Genomic DNA, 18,540 nt, shown 5'->3' with positions numbered 1-18,540 from the left:
TGACTGGTAGCCTTGTAAGGGGATAAATATGGTGATGCTGTAACTAATGGATGTCATCAGATGCCTTGGACACCACAGCACTGAGCCATCCCATGAAGATGTGTTTTTCTCAAATGCTAATTATTCATACATAACAGAGTGGGAGGGAAAGGGAAGAGAAAGGGCACAACTTCTTTCTAGTTCAAAGTAACAGACAAATTAACTACTAAGATACAGACACTAAATAAAACCTCTGCCAAGTCCCCTTTTACATTACTGTCTCTGCTGACCTCTTTGTCTTTGTCTACAAAGGGAATAGAAGGAATATTATAATCCTATTTCCTTTTCTCCTCCTACTAAGGCACTGACATTTTCATAGTAGCATCCACGTCAACAGCTTTGCTGATGCAACAAAGCTGACATACTTGCTTTTGATAACTTGATGACACCTAGTTGTATTGTCCTATCCCTGATTCATGCAGTGCTGTCAAACCTGTTGTTCTTCATTTTCTCTGTACTTGAATCAACAAGAACACATAATACAACTGTCTTCCCATTTCCTGCTAATTGTTCTCAAAAATATCTTAAGGTTATGGGTTTAAAAACAATGAGAAGCTTCTACTTCTATGTAAGTAAGCCTTCCTATTCATACAGGCATTTTACAATTAATTCTCTTGCAGTTCTTGATTATTTTTTTCCTTCTCATGGTAGTTATAGTGACTTTCTCAATAAGCAAAAAGTGTAGGCTTTGTGAGTGTTGGAAAAACCCAAAACAAACAAAAAAACCCAAGAAACACTCCCCACCCCCTCCCGATAACTAACAGTCCTTGTTTTATTCAAATTTGCTTTAAAAGTCTTTTGTGAGGCCTAGTTTTCTTCACAGGCTAAAAACTCAAAGCTGTTAAGACTGGTGATTTGAGTATCGAGCAGAGCTCAAATATAACCTTGTTTATGGAAATACTGTGCATGTCACCTGAAACATAGCAATAAAACAGTTGCTTATTATTGTTAGAAGCTGGGAATGAGCTATTAAATAATAATCTTCACTCTGGCCAAGAGTACACTTGATACAACTAGTTCACATGTCCTGCAAAACTTAGACATACAGAGCAATAACAATGTACAAAGGAAGGTACATAATTCATTATTAAAGTTGGCTATATCGAGCCATTATAGTTACTGTTCTTTCTCCTTCTGCACCACAGTCACTTTTCATATTGTCATGACTATTTTGTCTCTTCTTCTTACACTTGGTGATTAGACATAGACAGTTTCTGCTAATGGACCATTAAGTCCATCAGTCAGCCCATGTCCTGGTAGTTACACTGACAGCTTAGCAAATGGTGCTTTAGTCCATCTAGAAAATACTGCCTGCAGTATTGTATATAATATGACAAACCACATATAACAGTTGGCAAATACTGCTTTAAACTTAACTTTTTTCCCTCACCCACCCCTACCTCATCACATTGTGTGATCCTGTGAGCAATCTCCTTCAATTCTTTCATGGATTTTTCATCTTGGAAATCATAGGGGAAAGTTTCAGTCCATTCCTTCAGCAGCTGAATGATTTTGGCAGCAAAGGATTTTAGTTTTGCCTAGAAAGAAACAATGAGGTGATTACTGACCACAGACCTTTCTGAATGGAGACTGAATTAGCTGATGAAGGTTCACAGAAATCTACAGACACCCTTGGAAATACTTTGCAGTAATAGTAGGTGAAGGAAAAAAAAAAAGAACATATTTAACTGTGAGCTAGACTCCTAAATAGTATCATTTAGCCTCCTTTCATTGTAGCATGGTAATGTCTCTTACCAAAATATCTGAAGATATTTCAAGGTTAGTTGTATAAAGCCAGGAAGATGACAGAATAGTTCAAGCGACTTATTTAACTGCAGTCTGTGGGACTTAAGCTGATTTAGGCCATCTGAGGCAGCAGTACCTTAGTGTTTGAATTCAAATTCATACAAACTACAGCACTCTACTGACTGTCTTCCATGAGAAACGTTCACAAAGACATTTCTGTTCTACAGAATTTATCAGACTGTCCAGACTGAGCTGTATATTAAATAAATGATCGACGGGAAAGATGTGTGTTCTCTCCATGATATCTAAATCAAAACAGACTTTGAAAATAAAAAGTATTGGCTTTTGCTCAAAAAGCTATCAACCACAGAAAGGGAGAGCTATGTTTTTCAGGTTTTTTTGTTACCTGTGAATCTTCTAAGGCTTTTCTTCAGTTAGACCTGAATTGGATGCCAATTACTCCACTGCTGTAGCAATGGAGAGCACCATCAGTAAATGGAAGGGAGAACTCTTGTAAAACTGGGAGTGTGAATGCTAAGAACACTTTTAATGGACAAGAAGCATCAAAACTTAATTTAGGTTATATTTATCCTCCCACCTAGCCTGTGAAGCACTGGGGACAACAAGGAAGGTTTGTGTTTACCTCTCTACTTGTGTAAGCCAGAAGTCCCACTTGACAGCAGTTCCTTCTCCCCATGTACAACACTTTCCTCATTGTGCTGCCCAGCAGCCTCTTGGGGGTAGCAGAAGGTGACTGAGCATGTGAGTGTCAGTACAGGAAATTGGTGTGTTTTCTTTTAAGACAAATAGAGAATGTCTTCCAAATACTGGTAGGAATGCCAGCCAAAACATCATCTGATCATAGTACGTCCCAGTTTATTTAATCAAAACCAAAAGTCAACTAAACTAAGTTTTGTTGGTTTTTTTTTTGTTTTGGTTTTGTTGTTTTTTTTTAACATCTCAGCATTATATGTCAAGGAGAATATTAGCAATGACTGATAAGAACTTTGAAGTTAAACCATGCACCCTTGAATCCTCAATCTGACAATAACCCAGGGCTCCTTGTAAGTCTAGAGGGAATTTCCTTGTTTGTTTGTGTTTGTTTTTAAGACTTCCAAACTGCTTTTCCTAGCTGGTTTTACTGACAGCATTTAATTGATGCTGCTAGTGAGAGTAGCACAGAATGGATAGGCAGGGAGCAGGGAGGGCAAAAAGAAAAAATGACTATTATCTTTGCCAGCAGTGGGCATTCCTGCAAAGCAGTGTCTGTCAGTGCCTCTCCTGCGGAGCCCAGCTTCAAGGTTTTTCTCAACAGCATGGGACAGAGTTCCAGATTATAGCTGTCTGTCCTCCAAGCTCCCATTGTCATCTGCCTTGGGGAAAAGACAATCTATACTTATTTGCTATGAAATGCATGGAGCCTGACATTAATAAAAGAATAATCTGCAGGTGGTGATAGACAATTAATTAGGCAGCCAGTGCATTTCCATTCAATTAAAGTTAACAGGCCATGACTACTCCACTTTTGTTTACCAAAAGCTGCTACAGAGACTGTTTTTTAGTATTAATCATCCTGACTATCCTTTCTTCTTAATTTTTGAAACTGAAAAAGAAAGGGGGGGGGGCAGAAAGGTTCCAAAATCCTACCTTAGTCCATGGCAAGCATCTCTATGTTAATACTTAGTTCATAAAGAATTTATGGGTTATCTGGACTGACCCCAGCAGCTGAAGAGACCACATCAGTCATAGCTGATGCTTTTTTAATGCTGGTGTATTTAAGGGCAAATTATCTCAATTTATACTCCCTGCACAGCTTAAAACACAGTGCCTTAGGAACACTGACTTCCCATCTCTTGGATCCACTCATGAGTTGTTTTGGTTTGCCTCCTTCATGACAAAAAGCCAGGCATCTGTTGCAAGACAAACTGCAAACCATATTGCTCTTCAGGTCTAAAAAAGCTTAATGTTTTATCAGATGCTTTTAATGCTCATGAAAATAAGGTACACCTTCTGAGAGCAACACTAAGAGACACAGGTGCAGCAGAACACGGGATTTCTGTTTCATGTGCACTCTGATGAAACCCAAAGCAACGTGACAGGCTTGATGCATGAGATAACCTAGATGGAAATCACACAGGTCTGTGGGTACCAGATGGAAATCATGCAGGTCTGTGGGTACCAGCACACAGTTTCCTTTCTGTCATGGCTGCGATAAAACTACCAACCTACTTTTTCTGTAGCCTTACTCCAGACATAAGACTCCCCTTGTGAGGCCTGACGGAGTTCTCTGGAGTCCATGGGAATAATTCTCCCATAAACATTTCTTTGAAGAGAAAAATACTTTTATTAATCTAAGTACTGTGGGTTGACCCTGTTATGCATGAGACAAGACAGGACTGAGAAACAACTCCTAATTAGAAAGGAGGGCAATGGCAGGAAAGGTTTAATGACAATGACCTGGTTATGAGTATTTCTTTTATTTTTGGTTTTAAAAAGGAGCACTTACTGGCAACAAAACCCAGGGGAAATTATAATTTTTAAAGGGACCCAAGTATTCCAAGACAGGCAAGACAAACTTAATAGAAACTAATTTCTACTTTCACTTTTTATTTCTTACTTCTTTAGCTACAAAATATCCTCAAGCTGCAGAAATAACGCACAACTGTTTTTGCAGCTTTTTTCCATTCAATAATACTATACTAGTGCTTTCTTCTGTGACAACCTTGTTGAATCTTTACAATCTCTAATGCACTTAGAGAGAGTTAATTTTTTTTCCTTTATGGTCAAGCTTAACTACTGACTTCTTTATTATAATTGATGTCTTGAACTGTGAAATTCTCCCTTTATTTATGAGTAGTCAAAAGGACTCTAAGCAGGCTCCAAGACATCGCAGATAGTTTTTCTTTTTAATCCTCTTTTCTCTGGGCTGTATTTCTATATGACTCTTTGGCTAGCCAGTAATGTCAAAAACAACAAAAAGATAAGTATTGTGGTGTGTAACCTCAGAATCTGGTTTCTTGCCACTTTTGCAGCTCACACACTCTCCAGGCAACAAGCTGGCCAGCTTCTTGTCTTAACAGATTTGCCTAAGCATACTCTATCAGAAATGATCAGAGATGCTTTAACTGCTTTTGTCAGCTATTTCCTGCTATGCACCCACTTAATTAGAAGGTTCTGGTAACTGATGATGCCTTAATGGATTATGACTGTGAATACTTAACAGTATCTTGAGTTGAGTTTATATGCTGCATGTGAAATGAGCTTTTATTTGTTGCCAGACAGAAAAACAAATGTTTGCAAATGCCAGTGGCCAAACTATTTTGTAAAACATACAGGTGCTTGCAGTAGAGGGCAGTAAAGTAGTAATATGAAAGGGATGTCAGAAGTTTATGTAGTGTTTTCTAAGAAGTTTGTGTTTAGAAGACAGGAAAAAATTACAGCTTATGTTAAGGGAGTAGGAAGGGATCAAGGGCATAGTAGAAAGAGCAACCAGAAAAACATGTAAATTAAAGCTGCCTCCCTAAAATGTTTTATTGTCATCCTGCTGCTTGTTGGTTTTCCTGTAGGCCCGTTTCCAAATTGTCAGCAGAAGGTGTAACAGTGTGGGTGTTTGGAGTATGAGCTGCTCTATTTTACATCCTCTTGTTAGGATGTAATGCTATTTAATTTCTATTAGGAAGCCATGATTTTTTAGTCTGGCTTCTTAGCAGATGTGCTAATAATACTTTACAATTAGTATTGTATCTTTAAACAACCAGGTGATTTAGTCCCCAGAGACTGCTTTCATTTGAAAATCTCCTAAGTGCATTGTCATTCACAAAAGTGTCATCTTATATCCCATTAACTTTAAATCCAACTATTTCACAAATGTATTTTGACACTTTCTACTCACAGCTGTCTTTATATATGTCTAAAGCTCTGATTTACTCATTCCATATTTCAGATGGTCTCAGCATCTTTTAGAGGTTCCTACTCCTGTTGTTTAGTTACATGTTGCTGAGGAACCATCACAATTTACAGAGCAGAGTTTGAGGTTGCTCAGTCATGAGTTAAGTTTGGCAGTGGGAACAGTTATCACCTCTGTGTACGGAACAGTGCTTCTTGCATCTTCTTTCCCTGAACCCTTCTTTTCCCCAGCACCTACATGACAAGTTAAATAGCTATTTGGAGAGTAAATCAGGGGACTGACCTGGATGAAAGGTATTTTGCACCACGGTCAGTTTGTCCTGTGGAGTAATTTTATGACACAATAAGAAGCTGCACACCAGGAGAAAGAAGTCCTTGGGTCAGTATTGCTGTCAAAAACTCTTTATTGACAAATCACAGAGTCTACTTTTGTACTCCTCACTCAGACTGCTAATACACCAAGGAGAAAACAAAATGGAACTAACGATATGCTGAAGATTAGGTATGTGAGCTTGTAACTTCTTATCAAAGAATGGATGCAAAACATATCAAGGATTTGAACAATTTAGGTATTTAAATACTTGCTGATCCCATCCTGGGTTTGTTACTCTCATTTGCTTCCCTGCTTGGACTTTTCTGTAAAAGACTTGACTTTTCCATTCAGTCAAAAAGCCCTCCAATACACACTGCAAGTGGTGATACTTATATGGATTTAAGTGCCAGTTTGGTTTAATCGATAGTAGTAAAACATGTCAGCACAGGTTACCCTTTTAAATAGTGCATCTCTTAATTTTTGTGAGAGGTAACTTTCTGATTTACTGTTACACCAACTTAAAATACCCCAACCTACAGCTGAGCACTTGATTATGATGGTGAGGGTGACTTGAAGAAAGGGAAATGGGATTCAAGAAAAACCTAAGCTGGTAAAAGCTCAAAAGTGCAAACCAACTTTCTGGGCAGGTTTCATGGCAGATACACGTTGCTGCACTGACCTGTAGCTCCTGAGTAAAGTCGTGTTTGTAGACATTGCATCTGACTGGTAAGGTTGTACATAACCTATGCTTGTGGCTAGCAAGTGAAGTAAAGGTACTTCAAGGAAAAAGACCCAAATAACAGTGCATCCAGGAACAAATGCCAGTTACAATTTCATTTTATTCTTTATCGGTCTATTTAGCTTTACTATGGGAAGGAGGGAGTGGAAAATAAATGACAGTAGCACAACTAACTGAAGGACATAATGGTCCATTTACCTTTTCTGCCTCAGTCCCCGTTTCCAGCTGCTGCTTCTGTTTAATGCAGATCTGTCCCACTTTAGCCAGGAGCTCGTGTGGGTGAATGAAGACTCGAGAGCTCAATAGGAAAGTGAAGATGTAAGTTCTCTGTGGAAGGAGAGAGAAAAAACCCCAAATCAACAAAGCAAGTTGAAAAACTTTAGCAAAACTAATCTGTCTTCCTTGGAGAAACTATTCTATTAACTACAAATGTAACTTCCCTTCCTTTAAAATTTTCATAACTTTTCCTGTCTCGAGAGAAATGGTTAAAAAGAAATGCTATCAGCTTCAAGGCTGTTAACTCTGGGGTTTTCTGATTACCAAATTATTTCCCTTTAAAATGCCAAACTTAATATGCCTCATTAGTCATTGCTTACTAGAGACACAAATGAACTACGACTAATGTAGGGTGTTATGCCTCTTGAACACCACTATTTATGCTGCTTTGTTTCTTTAAGAGTTATTGTTTTTCACTGAGCTGCAGAAAACTGCTTCATGTGTATTCCAAACCACAGCTGTAATTTCTTCATGTATGGGGGTTTTTGTTCTTTCTTCCCACAGTCACTGATACAAGTTTTAGCGTAGATTGTGGCCTTATGACAATAATTTAGTTTTAAGCTTGACTTTACTTATTTGGGGCTTGTTTCAGAGTCTTTTGAGTATGAACACTGCTAATAAATACCAAAAGTGATTATTTCTCATGAGAAATAGCTTCTCCATTTGTATTTTAAAAGCTGTAATGTGTTGTATTATCATTGTATCATACTCTGGACATACTATTCATTGAATCATACCTTGGATAGTTTAATTGAAGTGAGGGTATTTTTCTGTCCTAGTCTTGCTTCACTGTTTGAAACTGGGTTTCTGCATTTGAATGTAATTTCCTGACTAATGACAGTAGCATCTCATAAGTACTTATATTTTTCCTTTAGGCTTTTTTAACAAAATGTGGAGTTGGGAAATTACAGGGGATCTCCTTGACAATGTATTTCAATTAACCTTTGTTATATTTGGAACATGTACTGTTACTTTGACCGTATTTTTAGAAATGTAATTTGGCCACAGCCAAGTGCATTTAAATAGTCACTGTGCACATATATGACCTTGGACTGGGCAAGTAAATTGAGACAGCTAAAAACTTTGGACCAGTTGTCTTAAATATGGTATCTCTACTATCAGCTACCAAATTTGTCCGCTTGCAGTCTTCAAAACACGCTTGTAGTTAAACAGGAATGGTATCTTTACAACTCTAAAGAGGTTATAGGGTTTATCTCTCTAATCACAACAAAGTGTGCTGTTAATGAAAAAATGTTTTCTCTTTTCTAGTACTCAGTGTACCCTATAGTACAAATTTAGCACTAAAACCCTCCAAATATCAGAAGGGGAAAAAGGATTTTTTTTTTTAAACAATATAAATTAACAGAGTGTTCTCAGAGTGAGAGAAAAGTATAATAGATTAAGCATATATCTAAACATATAACTTTATCCTGAGCTTCTGGAGGAAGCTAATGAAAGAACAGAGTGGAGTGTGATACAGTAGAGGCATTTAAAATGCTCATTCTGATTTGAACATCTTATCAGTGATGGGGTTCATGTATTAAACTAGAAATAGCATTAATTCTGTACAATCAAAACCAGAGTTAATCTGTAGTCTTTGCCTTGTCTGTTGTTTATGAAGAGAGGAAGAGAGGAGGAGAAGGGTTAACTGGATGGATAGTTTGGGTCAGGCTCTTGATTGCTTCCACTGATGCCTACAGAAGATGGACTGCTGGGGCCATCTAACAATCAGGCTCTTGCTGACTTTGAGCAGGTGGCCAGGGCAGTGACAGGACAGTGGTAGCACGGCCTCCCCCTTGATGACATGGTTGCAAACATCCCACACAAGTGTACCTTAGGAAATCTAAGAAATTAGGCTTCTCTTTGGTATTTTATGTCTCTCCAGAATTTCAGAGTTTATTTTTACATTTACAGTGAAATAACCTTGAAGTTCATCAATTCTAAAAAGCAATTCGATGTAGCTCTTGAACCTGCATCTGGAAACAGTTAATGACATTGTGCTGGTTTTGAAGAATTTTATCATCTATGGTACTGTATGTGGTGAGTTATGGGCACTAAAATTAGGCTGAAAAGCTAACCTGACTCACAAAAGGGGACTTGGTTGTGTTACAGGACAACATATCAGGTCTTTCATTCTTACGTGTATGAGAATGATTCTTAAACTGATACACTCCCTATTCAGAATGAAAGCAAGGGAAAGATTGGGTTTTGAGATTTGGGAGGGGGGAGAGTGTGTTTGTTAAACTATGCCTAGTTATCCTCTGTTATTTTTTGTAGCTAGCTTATGTATCCATTGCTATCATTGGTGTCCCTGAATTTAAGACTGTGAGTCTGGTCTATCTGGGACAGGAATTCAGCTGGTGGGGTGTGTCAGCTGTCACTGGGTTACTTGAAAACTTTTGTACTGAAAACCTGAAGCAGCCCTCGCTTCTACTACAATTTTGAATTTGCGAGATGAGGGGAAAAAAGAAACAAACAAAAAAAAATCTTTGACACTTTCATCCTTTCCCCACATTCTTGTTTGGGGCATTTAGACAGGCAACTGTCTCAAAGTTGCCTGTATGTGTAAGTAGCAGGGAACCACAATTTAAGCCACACTGCCCTGGTAATGACCTTTGCTCTGATAAGCTGGAACACGTTCTTTAAGGAAAGATGTAATTTTGCTTCTCATGCTAATTCTAGAGTTGGTCTCCTTGGTGGAAGTTTGTGTAGTGTGTGACACTGTTTATCCAGAGTGACTCTGAGGAAGGCCCACTCACAGTATCATTTACCTGTTGTTATACTGCAAGAAAAGTGTGACACAGATGACCAGTGCTTTTATTTGGTTTCTTTGATAATGTTTTATCTGATGTTCATAGAAGTGTTGAACTGGCAAGATGCAGGAAGATACAGGCCATGAAAGTGCTTACTTTCCATTTTAGGCTTGCTGATGTCTCTCTGTAATCAGGAATAGCTGTACTGGACCCATGCAATGTTTTTCCATACAGCACTGGACTTTTAGGTTTTAGAAACAAATTATTTGTTCTGGAATCCGTCTGCTGTATTTTTATTCAATTTTTTAAGTCACTTAACCGGAACTAGGTTCAGTACTTTGGAAAACAAAATTGTTCCATTAGGGTGAAGCAAGATATGCGGGTTTACACTATACCAGTATCTAATTGAAGGGGTTTTTTAATACTTGTATTACTTATGCTTGCACAGACAAGGACTAACTGCAATTAAGAACCAAATTAAAAATGATAGGTCTGACAGCAGTACTGACCCCCAACTCCTTGCTTCTCTGCTAATACCCACTCCTTATCCAATAAAGAAATTTCAGGGTGAACTAAGCCATGCATTTCAGCTTAGTGGGAGGTCTCAGGGGTTAGGAACACAGTTGTTTTGGATAGTAAATATTTCACATTAATGTCATATACCTTATCTAGATCAAGGATTATGTGATTTGTTGCATCTACACTACCATACACATATAGGCTAAATGTCTTTAATAAAAACCTGCAATGTGTCATAGGCAGCCCTCTAATCACGAAGATGATGGTTTAGGGAAGGAAACTTAGCTATGAAGCTATCTGGTTTGATAAAGAATGATTAAAAAAGCTTCCATAAACTGTAAGGTTGAAAGTTAAGCTCAATTTATCCTACAAAAGTGACAGGTATTTGGGAGGAGAGCTGAACAGAAAAAAATCTTTTCTGCACTTGGAACAACGTAAGTTAACACAAAAGGGGCTTGTGCTTTACAAGAGAATAAGAAGCCAGATTCCTTTAGTGCCTAAAGTTGTTGCTAAGAGATGAGCTGAATTATATTAAAAAAAAAAAAGACAGAGCACGAGCACACAAGACTAAAGAAGGAATTGTTACTCTCTGACCCAAGAATGCACTGATGACTTTTCGAGGAGGGGAAAAAAAAAATAAAATTTTTCTTTGTGCACTCACTGCTCATTCTCAAACTTCTTGTTTGTGAAATAGTTTCTTGAAACATTTTCTTGCTTGGGCACAAGGGTTGCAGACTGGTACATTCCATTCCTAACCTTCCGAACTCCTCTGTCTCATGAGTATACATTTTTCTATGTGCTGAACAAGTCCCTGTACACAAACAAGACTCTGAAGAGCAGTACACAAATGTAGGCGCTTATCTTTCCTGTCCTCCCTTGCCTGTCTCGTGCTCTGCCAACATGGCAAATACATTTTTGTTTTGCCTCTGTAACCAGCACATAAAGACACTTTGTGTTTGCTTTCTCCCCCGCTCCCTTTTTTCTCTGTCTAGAAGGTTACTGTGATCATCAGCTTAATGTGCACACACGAAGGAATGCCTTCTGAGCACTGTGCTCAGATGTACTAATCAAAAATCTGAATGAGTACTGATAACTTACAGATATGCCACACTGAAACTAAGGTAACCTCTGCTAATGTTACCAATAGCTTCTCTTGGTGCAAATTAATTGGTAATATCTTGCTGCCCTTGCATGAGTAGTCAGAGACTGAGACGTGTTTATACTTTTCTCTTGAATGTACAGGATTGGCTACTCTTCTGACAGGATATCAGCCTACATGGCTATCACTAACCCTCTGTGGCAACTTCCCTAAAAATAGAAATGAGCGTGAAATGAAGTATAAACATGTAACTGAACTGAAATAGAAAACTTGGGTTTGAAGATGACTCAAATACAGCTCCTTCTTTATGTTGTTTGTACGTTATTTATCTACTCATTTTATAACTAATCCTAAATTGGGTGATATGACTTAACTAAAGGTATGCGTTGTGCTGTAGAATTTGGTTTAATGCTGTTTTCCATCTCTCTTTCCTTGGAGTTCTCTTTGCTTCTGTTGGATTTTCAGCTGTCAGCCTCCAGGGTGGGGTCCACAACTGCTTGGTAATGGGAATGCTCCCTTGTGCGGGGGATGAAGGGATAGCACCATGGAAACCAGCAGCATTCCAAAATAAGTTGTAGACCCCTTAAGTAATGCTCAGTTTATGGAACCATTTTCAGAGTAGCTGTGTTATAAATAGATCTTATGTTACAAGTTACAATAAGGGATGTGCATTAGCAGCTACTTAAAAAAAAACTTTAAGCTACAGTCCAGAAATCCAAGTAGCAAGTAACCATATTCTAGTATGACATAAAAGACAAGGAACTGACTCCTTGGTAGGCTTAACTACAGCACCCTAAAGCTGCTGCTATACCACACCAGCTCTACCCACTGCTTTCTTCAGCATCTCTGTTCTACAATATGTATTTGGGGTGGGGAGATTTAATGTCAAACAACGGTTATCCCTCTGAGTCTTATAAAAGATTTGGTACTGGTAGCACAATCGTATGTTAGCCATATTTAAATATAAGGTTTAGGATTACTTTTGAACTGGAATAGTAAACCATCCTGGTTTTGCTTTTTTAATCCTCTACTGATGATTGATGGCAATTCTGCTGCATATACCCACAGAACTCTCATATGGGGAGTCCCCTCTTTGTGGATGGGGATTGTGAAGATGTGTGATATATATGTGGGACCTCGGTGGGACTTTATTGTCATTGATATGAGACCACAATAAGAAGTTTTACACAAATTAGTCTGAGAAACACAAGGTATAGCACGGCCCACTACTATAAACATTGTTTGGCATACAAGTTAATAGTGATTGCAGTTTCCTGCCCCCCTGTTAGTTTGCACAAAGTGCTGGGATATTTCTGCCATAGCTGCTGCTTTTTCAGAGCTCAAACAGAATATATGTTATACAGCCTCTCTGATCTTTGGCTACTCATTTAAGTAGTACTTTTTGTTAATGGGTACAAGGGGTAATTTTAAGTGATAAAGTGATATTTTAATAATATCCTAGGGTCAGATTCTTACTGCATACCCTAGAGTTATAAGTAGTATTTACTTTGGGGGACTGCACTGAGGATGTTTAACCAGTTGCAAAATCAATTTCAGGCTCAAGAACATACATTATTATAGCTTTGGCCCATTAAAATGTCTGGAGAAAGAGAGTATTTTAATTAAAATCTATTTTGGTGGCGTAACTAGGATATGCGTAGAAAATTAAGGGGAAAAAAATATCAGAGATGTTTTCAGGTCTGCTTCCCTAGGTAGGAGCTGGTTAGTAGTTAATCTTGGCTGCATTAGACCAAAAGCAGCTTAGAAGGATGAAAATTCTGTGGCTAATGCTGCTTTTAATTGGTTCTTAAGGCACCCATTTGAGTTCAACAGGGCTTTATCCTTCTAACAAGTGCTCTCATTTAAAAACAGAGAGTATCCCCACTGAGCAACATCTTTAGTGAATGAATATTGCAAATAAAATAAATTCATCTTTAGCCTATATCTTAATCTTGAATCAGATGGAGATTTCATGAGAAAGGACCAATCCAGATAGTAATGCAGGAAAACTATGGGAAGAAAACAAAAAAACTTTCAGTGGCTACTTACATCTGGATAATAGTCCATGGTGGGCACCAGGCGCTCTATCAAGGCCTCCAGTGATCCAGAAACAAGGTTCCCATCCTGATAAACGGGGTCCACACATCTCTCTCCCATGTCTGGCTGCACTTGCCCACTACAACTGGAACCAAGCATGCTGGAAAATATTGGTGTCTGGGGCATAGTTTCCTGCAGAAGCGGCAAAAGAAGGAGAGAGGGTTAAGCTTTCTTCCAGGATGTCTGATGTGTGGGTTTTACAGAGGCACACATTAAACACAATTACATATTTGACTGAAGGCAGCCTCAGCATTCAAGCTGAGTTCTGAATCCAAGCAATCACACATCTGTAAGCTGGCTTTGGTGTTTGAAATGCACTTTAAGCTACATCTCGAAGGCTGTAGATGCACAAGCTGTAAGAATTTTTCTCACTGTACTTGATTTCTTCTTTCTCCCCAGTTTTACCCTGCTTCTTTATGCATAAAACTATACAGAGATGAAAATACAAAATGCTTTATGAATTTCAAAGATACTGAAGTGGTGCCTTACTGAACAAACAAACAAACACTGTGCCTTAATGTTCCTCTTTTTACTCTTTCTGAAGTCAGATCTTTGGCCAAAACACTTCACTTGTGATGATAAATCCTTCACCACTTCTGTAGCTAGATGTAGTCCAGGTCTCAACACAAGTGCATCTTCTGCACATAGATATCACTGGAAACGGGGGGGGGGGGGGGGGGGGGGAGACACATCCTGTCCAAACAAAATTGGCTGCTTTTTTTTTTTTTTAACATGTACATGAAACCATGAACTGGGTGGACCTGAATCCTGTGACATAAACTGTAATATACAACTCTAATTTTAAACAGTCTCTTTGGAGATTTTTGCTTAGGAAACAAACCTGATGTCACAACACAAAAACCACACGAAGGTTTGGGGTTTCCACCTCCCTCCCCTTGGCCACAAACTGTATCACTATACCACAATCTTTGAGTAAACTGTAAGGGTTTTTTTATTTATTTGTTTTGAACTGGCTACAGCTTAAATCTATGCAGAAGGCTAAACAAAACATCCTGTTACTGTATGTAAAGGTTGAAAATCTATTCAGCACCAAAACAGTTCCCCCTGGCTGCTGAAATAGTTAAGACTGTTTAGAAGATCAAGTGAAAAGGCAGTGTTAACCCTTGAGCTGCTGTCTCACCAGCTATGAAACAAACGTGATATTGACATACTCTGACAAGCACTTATGTAGATGAAAAGGATTAAGCCATTCCCAGTACCCTTAAACTGACAGCTGTTTCTAACCGCACTCCTGTCTTGCATTAAAAAAATTGCTCAGGAGAAGACTTATGTACAAGGCACATTTTCCCCTTCAAACTCTCCAAATCATTCCTGTTTACAGCTGGGATATAGAACATTTTTCTGTTCTTAAGTTCAGATGAGTGCTAGGTGCAGTGTAAGGAAAAAACACCAATATTAACAGTACTTGTTCATCAAGGTGACAGATTCGCTTATATATCAAGCTGGTAAGCAGAACTGTTTTGTGGCTTTTACCAGATGACTTTACATGTTCATATGTGATACAGATATAAGGGAAGTGTAATTCTCAGTAAATTAAAATATAGCAGCTGTGTAATAGACTACCTGAGGAGTGGAGTTCAGTTTCAGAAGTTTAGGACATAGATAAAACAGAAAATGCAGAATCTAACGTAATATCAAAAGAAATGAAAAGTCACAGTTCTCCACAAACAAGCATTAAGATTACTCAGTATTCCACAGATTTTTATCTGTTAGGCCTAAACGCTGCAGTAGACAACAATCTGAGGAACCACTAGAGCATATGCTGAAGCTGCCAGCTTTGCTATCTGTGCTATGTAACTCGCTAGTAATTTGCTTTTTTCCCTTTTAAGGTCCATAGCAGTACAGCCCAAAGGCGCTTCTCAGGATGGTCTGGCTGTGATGAGCACTTCTGGCTCATAACGTGAAGTGGCACAGGGTTTTTAAGGAAAGCTCACAACCAACTAAGCACCCACCGACAAGACGCTTTAGCGGGAAACGCACCCCGGGTTTGCCACTAAGCCTTTTAAACTCCTTTAAGGCGCTCGTTGTTGCATCAGTTTTCTTTTTAAAGACCCTCGTATGCGCAGCGTGCGCCGATCCCGGCGGGATGGCAGCGGGGGAAGCCGAGCCCTGGCTCTCTCCGCGGGGCTGGCGGGTGCCCTGCGGTGCCACCCTCGGTCTCCCGGGAACAGCCGAGGGGCCGATCGGCGGGAGGGCAGCGAACGCGGCCGGGCGCAGCATCCCACGCGTTCCCGGGAGCTCCCCCCGCTCCCAGCCAGCCCGGGCGGGAGCGATGCGGCGGCGCCCCCGCAGCACCTGCCGCCCGCTGCGCCCCCCCCGGGGTGGTCACAGCCTTCCTTCCCCGGGGCGGTCACAGCCTTTCTTCCCCGAGCCCGGACACCTCTGCCGCCGGTAGCCGTGAGACGCTCGCTGGCGGCGGGACGGAGCTCTGGCTCCGCCGCGGGGGCAGCTCCGAGCAGAACCCACCCGTCCCCTCGCGGTAGCGCCCCGGGGCTCTCTCCCCCACCGCCCGCGGTGCCCGCACGGGGTGCCCCGGCCGCGCTTACCCTCATCTTCCCGGGCGCCGCGCTCATACACCCGGGCGGGCAGGGCCGGCGGCGGCCCCGCGGCTCTGACAGCTCTGCCCGCCGGGGCCGCGCGCCGCTCCCGCCGCGCGTGACGTCAGCGCCGCCGCCGCGCCCCGTTGGCTGAGCGGGCGCGGGGCCCGTTCAAACGCGGCCGGGCCGGGGGGGGGCTCCGGGGGTTGTTAAACATCTGCCCCTGTGTTTGTTCCGGCGGCTTTTTTCCCATCCCCTCCTCCCCCCCCCGTGTTTGGCTGGTTGTTGTTTGTTTGTTTGTTTGTTTGTTTTTCCCCTCCAGAAAAACATTCCCAAGCGTCCCGACCGCCCGTTTCTTTGCGCACCGAGCACCGCGCGGGTCTCCGAGCGCTCCCCCCCCCCCCGCCGGCGGCGGAGCCCGCCCCGCAGCTCCCCGTGCCCCGGCGGGGCCGAGGTCGCCCCGCACGCGTGGCAGCAGCACCGCCGCGGTTGCCGCCGCCCGGCCCTCCCCGCTAATAATTGTTTGCGTTCTTCTTCATGCCAGACTTGTTTCTCTTTCCAAGTTGCCTGAGCCAGTCACCTCACGGTTCTGGGCTGGTCCTAAACCGGGGGGCTGACGCGGGACCAGCCCCTGTTGTGTCCCGCGCATACTGGGGTGCGTGTCCATAATCTGATCTCCCGTGGAAACGCTCCGTGGGCGCATCCAGCCGCCCCACAAACTCGCACCTGTGCCCAGGAGCAACTGAGGGCTGCCATTTTAGCAGCCTTCCCCCCACGTAAATAAACCTTTTGCAATCTGTTTCTCATTTTACTTGAATTGGGGTGGCTTAACTATTTGCTTAGTTGTCTCCAAGCATTCATTAATTTTATTTTTATTATTAACGTTATTTATTTGATTACTCTGCTTGAATATGTAGCAGAAGCCTTCTCTGGTTTCCATGGTGATTAATGTGCGAAAAGCCTTTTTGGAAGTAGGCACGACAGTCTAGGTAGGTGGGCATGGCAAAGGAATTTGGGAACACACATGTACTGAGTAGTGTAAGGAATAGATTCACTCTTGCTCACTATTTGGGGACATGCTCTGTCATCCATTCTAAACACACAATAATTTTAGATGGATATGTAGCTACTCATCATCTTTACTGCTTGCCTACTAAATTCCTTCTTGGTTTCCAAATCCTAACAGATCTTTTGGAGTGTTTATTTTTGTTATTTAAAATGAGGTTTTCCTCTTAAATGGCAACTTGAAAAGCCAGGTTTTTTCCTCCCTGCCAAGTCTGTTTTGCTCTTAGTCTCAATCCCATCTCTGGGATGTACTCCACAACCTTTAGAGCGTGCAGGTGCTGTAGCAGATCTGATCCCTGTTTATGCTGAGGCTTTTCTCAGAGCACTCTGCCTGCCTTGGACACCAAGGAAGCTCCCAAGGCATAAGCTTTGAATCCAGTGGTCTGACTTGCTGCACTACCACGTGTAATGCCAGAGGAGGGTGAGGGACAAGTTCTGTTAAGTCTTGTTCAAATATCCTGAAGTCCTTTGTAAAAAGTTATTGATAGCAGGAGGTAGGAATTTGTAGGCTGCCACTGTATAACATGAGAATATTTCTTTCTGAAGGCTATGAACATCTTTTAATAACTCATCTAGTATTTACAACTAAGAAAAACAGCAGCAAGCCTGCCAATAAGTATGCATGAAAAAAGGGTATCAGATCTCATTCTGTTTCTGTGCTAATCTGTTTTCCCACCTTACTCAAACATTTGCTGAGACTTGTAGAAGAATATGTCCATTAATCTTAGTAAAACATACCTCGTTAACTGAGCTCTAGTCACAGATTCAATCTGTTGTAAAAACAATCCCTGATCTCTTTGTTTGTTTGGGTTTTTGTTGTTTTTCTGACATCAGAAACTAGATCTGTCCTGTCATTGGAAGAAAGAAATGTAGGAATAGAGAAATATTCTAATAGAATGAAGGAAAACTATGCTAGGTAGGCATGCTCTCTCTTCCCTGAGTCATGTATCTAAACTCTGGTGTTTGTTTGCATTCTTCTATTCTGTAGTCCAGCAGAGTCTTTTCAGACTTCCTTGAATGCATACGTAAAGGGGCTTGTATATTTTGTGTTTATATACACACCTAGGTATGTGTATACAAATGTTGGGGGTGTGTGTTAGAATGGAAGTTCAGTGAAATGTCTTTTGTTCCTTCTCTGGGGTAGGTGCTTAGTTTTGGGTACACTATACTGTGCAGTCTTCTTGGAAAGCTTGTTTTTTAGAAATTAGAGGAGCTGCAGGCCTAAATTCTGCTCATACAGCATGTAACAGATGAATCATGTTATGATTTTATTTCATTTCTCTTTCTGTAAAGTGCGGATAATGACCTTTAGCTATCTATATTTTGAGTGTTGAAATCTGTTGATACAGAAACTCTCTAAGGTCTAATTGTTTTTGTAGTTATGTAAGTTCTGTTCCTCAGCGAATTGCTTGCATCTTGAAGATGTTTTC

General features: G+C 40.8%; 1 protein-coding gene across 3 annotated transcripts in view; it reads right to left on the bottom strand.

The window, feature by feature from the left end:
- RASGEF1A (RasGEF domain family member 1A) overlaps positions 1 to 18,540 on the bottom strand; it is a 155,734-nt gene that overhangs the window by 10,640 nt on the left and 126,554 nt on the right. For 2 of the 3 annotated variants that reach the window (XM_064662536.1, XM_064662538.1), the window contains 3 exons: positions 13,440 to 13,619; positions 6,942 to 7,070; positions 1,440 to 1,577 (listed from right to left, as the gene is read on the bottom strand). In XM_064662536.1, coding sequence (XP_064518606.1) covers positions 1,440 to 1,577; positions 6,942 to 7,070; positions 13,440 to 13,619 — 447 coding nt within the window. Of the gene's footprint in view, positions 1 to 1,439; positions 1,578 to 6,941; positions 7,071 to 13,439; positions 13,620 to 16,054; positions 16,162 to 18,540 lie in introns of those variants that run through there. The other variant, XM_064662537.1, reaches the window with a different exon arrangement.

The sequence above is a fragment of the Pseudopipra pipra genome, chromosome 8 (assembly GCF_036250125.1).
Source record: "Pseudopipra pipra isolate bDixPip1 chromosome 8, bDixPip1.hap1, whole genome shotgun sequence".
Taxonomy (NCBI): Eukaryota; Metazoa; Chordata; class Aves; order Passeriformes; family Pipridae; genus Pseudopipra; species Pseudopipra pipra.
The sequence above is the reverse complement of the archived record's forward strand: the minus strand, read 5'-3'. Positions and strand labels throughout refer to the sequence as shown.